This window comes from Galeopterus variegatus, unplaced genomic scaffold, assembly GCF_000696425.1.
Source record: "Galeopterus variegatus unplaced genomic scaffold, G_variegatus-3.0.2 Scaffold19088, whole genome shotgun sequence".
NCBI classification, from domain to species: domain Eukaryota; kingdom Metazoa; phylum Chordata; class Mammalia; order Dermoptera; family Cynocephalidae; genus Galeopterus; species Galeopterus variegatus.
The window spans coordinates 1,886-11,602 of NW_007745199.1; the positions used below are offsets into that span (position 1 = coordinate 1,886).

A 9,717-nucleotide genomic window follows, 5' to 3' on the forward strand; every position below is an offset into this window, starting at 1 on the left:
CTCTCCCCAATTTATTTATTTTTTTAACTGGTGGATTTGAATGTCACTAGGTCACAGGAGAGGGCAAGAAGAGGAACTCGGTGGCAGGGGCCAACCTTTATCACACTGGTGCACCTGGTTGCCTGGGTGGAGTGCTCACAGCCTCTCTGTGAGGATGTTAATGCATCAGAATAATGTTTTAAAATTTACAATACAGTGCGCCCACTTGCTCCATTATGAGAATCTGAAATAAATTTCAGAAAACATAGCCAGGAAATCTGGGTGTGTCTCCTTTAAGGGCATCCAAAGCCTCTTCCTCATTAGCGCCTCTGTGGATGCCCTTTTTCCCGGAGCCCCGCTGGGGACCGCTAGTCGCTAGCCAGTAGGCGAGATGAGCGTCCTTTACCTGGCCAGTTGCCTGGGGAAAACTACACTACCCAGAAGGCAATGGGACGGCGGTGTGCGCTGGACCAATGACGGCACAGAAGGGGGGCGTGCCTGGCGGCCCTCGTTGGCAGGGGCGGAACTTCCGGCGTCGCAGGCGTGAACGTTTGTTCGTGGCGTGGCCCGTCTGTCCACACCCGCGGTTCCGAGCAGGAAAAAACAGTGAGGAGGATGGGGGCCACTTCCACGCCTTTGTAGGAGCCTGGGGAGGGTTCGATCCCGCGGGAGCTGCCTCACGCGGCCCCGTTCTCCCCACGGTCCGATGGCGGTACGGATAGACCCGGCACAGGTGAGTGGACTGTGCCCCAGGCTTTCATCCCCCTGGACCCCGCGCACATAGTCCCGCGGCTCCGCTCTGCGGGATGGCGGCGTCCTGGGACCCTTCGCTTTGCCGTTTCCCCGTTGGTTCTCGGAGCCCTAGGTTGTGGTGACTTTCGGTCGCGTGTCCAGAGTCCAAGCCAGGAATTATATGGGGAGGGTTACCATTAATGGCAACCAATGGGGTGCGGTGTGGTAGGTGAGATGTAGCGTTTAGAACCCCTCTGACCCCATCACCATGTGTGTGGAACGTCTGCGGTTAGGAGTCCTCAGTATGGATTCGGGGCTGTGACCTTGAATAAGTCCCCCTGCATCCCTTGGTCTCTATTTTTTGGGGGGCGGGGGGCAGAAAATAGGAGTATTAACCATTTTTTTTCCCTCGTTGAGGGAACGAGAAAGGGTACGTGAGTGATGTTTGTCCCTGCCCAGTGCCCACCGTGGTCCAGAGAGCATCCCCTGTAGATGTTGTTTCCACGGAGATACTTCGTGGGCCTGTGTTGATTTTAGAGGCTTACCCTAGCAGTAGTCTGATCTTTGGAACTCCCTGGTCTCTTATCTCTACAAAACTAAGGGCTGCAGTGGGGAGAGGGGAGACTGGCATTTTGGGGATTGCTACTGTGCTAGGGCAGAATAGGTGGCAGGGCAGGCTAAGGAATTTTTCTCAGTTTACAGCAAGTGGAGCTGTGTCGTCACTGACAGTGGTGAATGTTTTCCTGTTTAAGGTATTTAGTTATAAGTGAAGAGTGAGTCCATTAAAAAGTTCAGCGGTGATGGTGTGCAGGACTGTAGTGTCCCTTTGGATGTAAATACATGAGGCCTGGGTTGTTCTCTGTCAGTCATTCTGATTACTGTCAGAACTTGTCTTATTAATTTCTCATCCGTGTGTCTCCCTCCTTCACTTTATTTCAGACTCCTTCCAGCGATACCTCCTTAAAGAAGCCTACCCTGTTACTCCCATCTAAAGTTGACCATAATTTCTTTGGTCTCCTCGCTCTATTTTCTTGTCTTCTGAATATTTATGGTCATCTGACATTGTCTTGCTCATTTATTTGGTTGCTTGTCTAGGATCTCTTTCTAGCTCTGGAATGTTAGCACCTGTTGCTGCTATATCCCAAGACCTAGAACAGCCTGGCTTGAAGACATTTATTGTACCCAGTAAATGGTTGATAAATGAATACGTTTCCCCATTAAGGGCTTCCATCACGTTTAGAATAAATCCATCCCCCTCACCCCCAGCGTGACCCACAGCCTTTGCTTAATCTGCCCTTTCAACAGCTTCTCTGTTCCCCCTTTCATTCTCCCTTTGCTCACTGCATCCAACCAAGGAGTCTTGAACTTGCCAAGCTCTTTCTCATTTTGCAAACTTTGCCCTTTTGCTTCCCTTTGTCTGGGACACTTCCCCAGATCTCTGTAGGGCTGCTCCTGCCAAGGAGTCTTGAACTTGCCAAGCTCTTTCTCATTTTGCAGACTTTGCCCTTTTGCTTCCCTTTGTCTGGGACACTTCCCCAGATCTCTGTAGGGCTGCTCCTCTGTATCTTTCCTATACATCATTGCCACCTAGTAGAATAGTCTTTTCCTGGCTGTTCTAGTTTTAGCTAAAGTATCCCTTGCCTTCACCTGCCCACCTTCTGGGAGATTTGTGAGATCTTTTCCCAGATGTTCAAATCCTACCTCTGCTTCTTAAATGTGAGACTGGGCAACTTTCAAAGCTGCCTGAGCCCCAGGTTGGTGACTGTGACATGGAAGTAATGATGGTCTTTACCTCAGGAATGGTTAATAAAAGTTGCCAAATACATCAAGCACTTACATGTGCTAGGCATTCCAGTGACTGCCTTGTGAACATTTTCTCTGTAGTTCTCAGAAATCCCTGGTGAAGTGGGAATAATTATTGTATTGATTTAGAAATTGAGGCTTAGAGAAATAATGCGACATCCTCATCACAGTCACACCGCTGGAAAATGTCAGATTCAAGAAGCCTGAGTCACACCCTGGGGGTCTGGCTCCAGAGGTGGAAATTTTTATTTGCTTTACCACAGCACATGAAGCGTTCAGCTTGGACCAGTGGGGCTCAGCTGCTGCTGCTGCTGTAACATGATTTGAATTATTATAACAGTCATTTTCTTCCATTCCTCTGACATCCCAGAGCATTTCCTGTCTGTCCCCACAGTCCTCATGGGATTGGGATCACCACTGTCTGTGTCATCCCTAGTGGCTTCCCTGTGGGAAGCTTTTCTCTCAGCCACAATCGCATTGTGTCCAAAGGTAGTATCCGCCTCCACCTTTAGTCCAGCACAGAGCTTGGCCCTCAAGAAGCCTCAGGGATTCAGGGCTGGGTCTGTCTACACCTTCACCAGTGACTGAGAGACTGGCTCTGATCCTATCCAGTAGCAGAAGGCCAATACTAGTACTTCTGTTTGACTTTCCAGGTGTTGGTGACTTTCAAGGATGTGGCTGTGACCTTCACCCAGGAGGAGTGGAGACAGCTGGACCTGACCCAAAGAACCCTGTACCAGGAGGTGATGCTGGAGACCTGCGGGCTCCTAGTCTCACTAGGTAATGGCTCACCTTTCACCCTTGTGGGGACCCCAGACTCCTTCTTAATTCTTGGCTGGCAAGAAGGTCACTGAAGCTGCCTTTCTTCCTCCCCACAGCCCCTGCAGTTTCTGGTTCTAACTCCTCCTGCTTGGTCTCCCTGTTCCTGCAGCAGGGATTGGTGGGGTAAAAACAGTCCTTCTAAACACAAACCCTCACCCCAATGCCCAGCATACTCTGGTCTCAGTCAGAGGCCCTTATTCCATATTCTACAGGAGGGAACTTGATTGATTTACCATTGTGAGATCAGCTGCCTCCACAGCCCTGTTATCAGGGTCCATGGGTTATGGGCTATTCTCAGGCAGCCACCCAGTAGGCATTTGTCATCAGTGCCCCCCAGATATCTTCCTAAACAACATGACCTTGGTAAAAAGGCCTCCCTTTTATTACTATTATTTTTTTAAATTTTACACTTGAAACATAATTGATTGTATATATTTATGGGGTACAGATTTGACTATCAGTATTTGTGTACAATATGTGATGATCAAATCAGTATTATTAGCATGGTCATCATTACAAATTGGTAAAAAGGCCCCTTGATGCCTGCATGATCATCACTTTTTCCTTGATGCTGGTCCTCAATCCTCCACTGGTCCAGGAGATGTTTTTAGAGGGTGCTCAGGAATGTCCTCAAATGGCATGGGTAGATACTCTGAGAAAACCATTCATTTACTTCTCTGTCCAGTGTGCTGGTTTTTGTCATGAAAAAGTCTTTGATCAGTGTTGAGTTTTTTATGCCCCTCCCCTAAATAGGGTTAATTTCTCTTTTCAGCAGAGGAGACAGCCTCCAACGTGGCTCTGAGCAGTCTGCATGAGCTCACTGGGACTTAATGGCATTATTTTTATTTCATCATTGTGTTTTGATGGTAGCATCCTATTTGTAGGAAATGAAATTGACTTTCTCTTTTACCAGACCAAAACTAAATTCCTTTCAGAATAAAATATCTAAGGAAAGTGGACCAGGTTAAACAGAAGCCATTAGAAGTGATGACACACCATGTGTGCTGTGTAGACTTGTCACTCTGAGTTCAGTTAGGTAGATAGACATCAATCTACAGGTGACAGTTGAGACGAGTTATAGAAAGAAAAATTAGGGGAATTTGGGAGTAAATAGTTAGGGGGTCATAACCTATCATGGGTTTTTCAAAGAAGGCATCTCAGGAAGTGAAGGTGGAGCTGAGACTTGAGTTAAGACCTAACTAGGTGGGGAGGTGGGGAAGAGGAACAATGTTCCAGGTGGCAGAACCAGCATATGAAAAGACCCTGAGGTGGCAAGAACTCAGCTCCTGGCAGAGCTGAAAGAATGTCTGATTCACCTTTTCCACAGCCCATCATGGAGCTCAAGAGCCAGGCTTTAGTACACATCAGTGAACGTTACTGAGACATGTCTGAATGAATCCTGGGCTATGGATTGGAATCTGCCAGTTGATATTTCTGTGGGTCTTTGTGCCTCAGTAATTGGTCTTCTATAAAGGACCCTCCTGTTTTTTACTTAATGCATTTGGCTGCATGTAATAGAAAACCAGATCAAACTGGTTTCACCTGGAAGGAAATTTATTACCTTGCCTAGTGAGAAGCTCCAAGGCAGGGCTGGCTTCAGGCTTGTGGGATGCAGCAGCCCCGTGAGGTCACCAAGGATATTAAGGTCCTTTCTGCTCTCTCTCCCTGGTTCGGGCTTCTGTCTTATCCTCAGGCTGCCTCCCTCTCAGGGATGCTGCAGCCGTGACTGGGGCAGCAGGCACCTGTGTTCAACCTTCTCCCACACTGGAATAAAGGCTTTCTTTTCACAGTAAGAATTCATCTTTGGTTACCTGCCTACCTCAGACTACTGATGATCAGGGATGCCATTTGCCAATTTATTTCAACCAGTGATTTTCAACCCTCTCTGGGCACCAGAATCTCCTGGTAGAGATTTCAAAAGTACTGATGCCCAGGTCTCACCCCAAGAAATTTTGTTTAATTTGGTTTGAGGTTAGAATGAGGCATTGCCAAGTGAAGCACAGGGTGTTTGAGAACCAGTGCCTTAGATTCTAGAAAATACCTTCCAGAGGGAGGGGCTCACCTTTGTGGAGTCCCATGGCTGTGTGTGAAAGTGGTATGCACCTCACCTGAATAGTGGGTATGTGTAGACAGACAGCACTACCCTCTACATCCTGAGAATGGGATCTGTGCCTGTCTTCATCTCCTTGGCTGCCATAACAAAATACCATAGAGTGGGTTGGCTTAAACAACAGGAGTTTATTTTCTCACAGTTCTGAGCTTCTGGAGAAGTACCAGATGATACAGTTCCTGGTGAGGGCCCTCTTCCTAGCTTGCAGACAACAGCCTTCTTACTGTGTCCTCACATGGTGTAGAGAAGAGAAAGGTCTCTTCTTCTTCTACGGCCATTGTCTTATCAGATTAGGGCCCCACCCTTATAACCTCATTTAATCTTAACTGCATCCTAAAGACCCTATCTCCAGACACAGTTACACTGGGAGTTAGGGCTTTAACACATGACTTTTGGGGGGGCACAGTTTACTCCATAGGAATGCCCTGTTTTTAGGTCTCATATCCCCATTTTGATTACTTTGGGAACAGCTTCATTCATGTTCTGGGCCCATGATGAAGACCCAGGCAAGATGGAGAAGTTTCATTCTTCACATCAAATTATCCCTCTCCTGTTTCTTTTACCATCAACAGGGCATCGGGTTTCACAACCAGAGTTGATCCACCTGCTGGAGTACGGAGAGGAGCTGTGGACAGTGAAGAGAGGCCTCTCACATAGCACCTGTCCAGGTAGGTAGCCAAGGCCTGGTCAGGTGGGGTCATGGCGGCCTTCAGAGTAGGAGGGGACAGCTGCCTCTGAACTGCCATGTAAAACTCCTTGTGGCCTCTTGGGGGTCTCATTCTCTCTGATTCACATCAAGGTGCAGTGTGCCTCTCAGCAGGTGAGCTCTGAACCACATGGTTATTAAGAGACCTAAGTGCCTTCTAATGTGAACAGACAGTTTTAAGGTTGCTCTAACATAACCCAACTGGCAGAAGGGACACTAGAGAGGAAGGGCAGATGTCATTCCCGGTTGTACACGTACTTCGTTTCCACATATTATTGACAAGAAGTAGGCATTTGCTGCATCTGGGTGCTCGGGACTGAGTAGTGGGGGTTGGCTGCGTGTCAAAGAAGCAGAGCAAATGGGTTTGGTTTACATTTACCTCAGGCTCCTATTCTCAAAAAAATCAGAGTGATGATAATTTCTGCATCATTGAGTTGTTTGAGGATGTAATTAGATAAATCATGACACAGCTTTGTTCAGTGCCTTGTCCATAGTGTCAACACAAGTTAGCTGTTAGTATTATCCATATAATAGCATTAATCGTAATGAATAAAAATAATATCACACATTTCCTTCTGGATTCAGAGAAAAAGGACCTTTTCTCCCACTATCCACACCGTACTATGTATCCCACTCTTTTCCACTTTTACTATCAATTCATTCATCCTCCTCTTGGTCTATCAGATATTAAAAGAAGCCCTTTGCACTGTATGTTCCTGCCCCACCTTGCCCCTTAAAAACACTAAGGTGACATTTGGCCTTTTCTGCCCCACATCTGTGCTGCTGAGTTTAGCTGGAGCCATCCACCTAGTGGATTGACATCACCGCTAAGTCATGGTCTCACCTCTCTTGTGGTCTCTCAGTCTTCTTGGCCAGCCCCACCTTCAACTCTGTGTTCCAAACACCTCCCCCCATCTCACGAATCCCATATCTCCACTTAATTGTCTCAAAGTCACCTTGAGCTCATGATGCCTAAAAAGATATTGAGGATCATGCCCATTCCTCCCCTGTACCCAGTTGAGAGAATGTCCTGCCTTCCAAGAAGGTTAGAAGGCCGGAAATTCTCACGAATCCCATATCTCCACTTAATTGTCTCAGAGTCACCTTGAGCTCATGATGCCTAAAAAGATATTGAGGATCATGCCCACTCCTCCCCTGTACCCAGTTGAGAGAATGTCCTGCCTTCCAAGAAGGTTAGAAGGCCGGAAATACCCCAGACAGCTCCTGGACTCCTCTAACTTTATCAAATCCAACATCCATCCATCTCCAGCCCTGCTTATTTTCCGTTATCCATGTCCCCTCAATCTCTGACATCCACCACCTTCATTGGCTCCATTGCCAACAGCCTAGTCCACGCTCCTATCATCTTTGATTGATGATGCCAGTGACTCTTGACAGGTCTCCACACATCTGCTCTGTGTCTCTGGTCAGCTCTCTTTCCTGCATTGACTCTTGCAGCCACTCAGACATGTTCCAGTTCTTTACCACTCCTCAAGCAACTGATGTCTCAGTGCTTGGGAACAGATGGCCCCAAACTTATGATGGTTCAATTTAGGATTTTTCGACTTTATGGTATAGGTGTGAAAGTGATTTACATTCAGTAGAAAACATACTACACATTTTGAATTTGGACCTTTTCCTGGGCTAGTAATATGTAATATAGTATAGTATAGTACGATATTCTGTCATAATACTGGGCGACAGCAGCAAACCACAGCTGCTAGTCAGCCACATAATCACAAGGGTAAACACCTGTACTGTACTCTACAGTGTACTGTGTTCAATAAATTACATAAGATGTTCAATATTTACTGTAAGATAGGCTTTGTGTTAGATGGTTTTGCCCAATTGTAGGCTAATGTAAGGGTTCTGAGCACATTTAAGTAGGCTAGATTAAGCTATGGTGTTTGGTAGATTAGGTGTATTAAATGCATTTTGTATAGGATATTTTCAACTTAACAACAGGTTTATTGTGTTATAACTCCATTATAAGTTGAGGAGCATCTGTAATTAACTTCATGTTAAAAATAAAGTTTATGGGGGCCGGCCCAGTGGCGCACTGCTACAGTGCGCCGCTTGGGAAGCACGGCGGCGCTCCCGCCGAGGGTTCGGATCCCACATACAGACCGGTTCCCGCTCACTGGCTGAGCGAGGTGCGGGTGCGACGCCGAGGGTTGCGATCCCGGTCCCGGTCCGGTACGGGCGCGACACTGAGGGTTGCGATCCGTTGCCGGACACGAAAAAAAAAAAAAAAAAAAAGACACACACAAAAAAATAATAAAGTTTATGTACTTAGCTTTCCTGCTCCTAAGCTCTTAAAGATTCATCTACATCTGTCTCTTATCTGTGGCTTTCCTTCTTGTCATTTGTGGAAGAGATCTTACCTCTATGGCTAGTTTCTCTACCAACACCTACAGCATATCTTTTGTGTTCTCAGGGAACTTGCTTATTTTCTTTCTGCCTTGTGTATATCTTCATCCTCTCTATTCTCAGCATAAAAATATGTTCAAGTTGCTTACACTTTAGGAAAATGAACATAAAATGCTTTTTTCATTTATAATAGCCTATAACTTGTGTTGACTCTGCTAATAAAGCCACTCTCCTCAGAGTTGTCTCATTTTTGGAAGACATGTATATACTTGACTTCCATATTTTTTGTTTAAATTTTCTTTGATTTTTTTTTAAATCTAAGGTATATAATGATGTGCACAAATCTTAAGGGTACAGCTTAAATTTTTACATATATGTAAATAAGAATTCTTCACCTGGGTCAAAATTTAGAATATTTCTAGCACCTTGGGGGTCTCATGTTGCCCCCTTCTTGTCAATAGCTCTTTCTACAGTGGTAGCCACTATTTAGACTCACTCACTATGGATTAGTTTTGACTGGTTGTGAATGCATATAATCGGAACCCCAAAGCATTTTCTCTCTTCTGTATTTCTTCCTTTCATCGCCATTGTGTCCATGAGCTTGGTTCATTCTGTATACTGTGCCATAACAGTGCGTGAAAATATCGGGGTGTATTTATCCATTCTCCTGCTGATTGACATTTGTATTGTTTACATTATTTGGGTATTATGAAGAATGCTGCTATGAATATTTTAAACACTCATTTCCATTGTGTATATACCCAAGAGAGGAATGGCAGAGTCATGAGATAGGTCTATGCTCACCTTTTAAATCGAATTACCAAATACTTTTCCAGAGTGGCTGCACTATTTCCCATTGTCACCAGCCAGGTATGAGAGTACCATTGCACTACGTCCTCCTGAACATATGGTATTGTACACTTTACTCTTTGAGGTACAGTAGTTAGATTCCTTAGACCACAACACTGAAATTGTTCATGCTTATGTCACTGTTGTCCTAATTGCCCAAGGCAGTATTGAGAATGATAATGACAACAGTTCAGAATTTCGTGAACACTTACGCTGCATCAAAAACTGTGCTGAGGGCCGGCCCGGTGGCGCACTGCTACAGTGTACCGCTTGGGAGCGCGGCGACGCTCGCGCCGAGGGTTCGGATCCCACATACAGACCGGCCACTCACTGGCTGAGCGAGGTG

The 9,717-nt window shown here is 46.0% G+C and overlaps 1 protein-coding gene across 1 annotated transcript in view; it reads left to right on the top strand.

Moving 5' to 3' along the window:
- The first annotated feature begins 580 nt into the window (after nt 1–580).
- Nucleotides 581–9,717, top strand: part of ZNF550 (zinc finger protein 550) — a 12,238-nt gene continuing 3,101 nt past the window's right edge. Inside the window, 3 exon segments of the mRNA XM_008564452.1 lie at nt 581–712; nt 3,168–3,294; nt 6,019–6,114. Coding sequence (XP_008562674.1) covers nt 686–712; nt 3,168–3,294; nt 6,019–6,114 — 250 coding nt within the window. The 5' untranslated portion in view covers nt 581–685.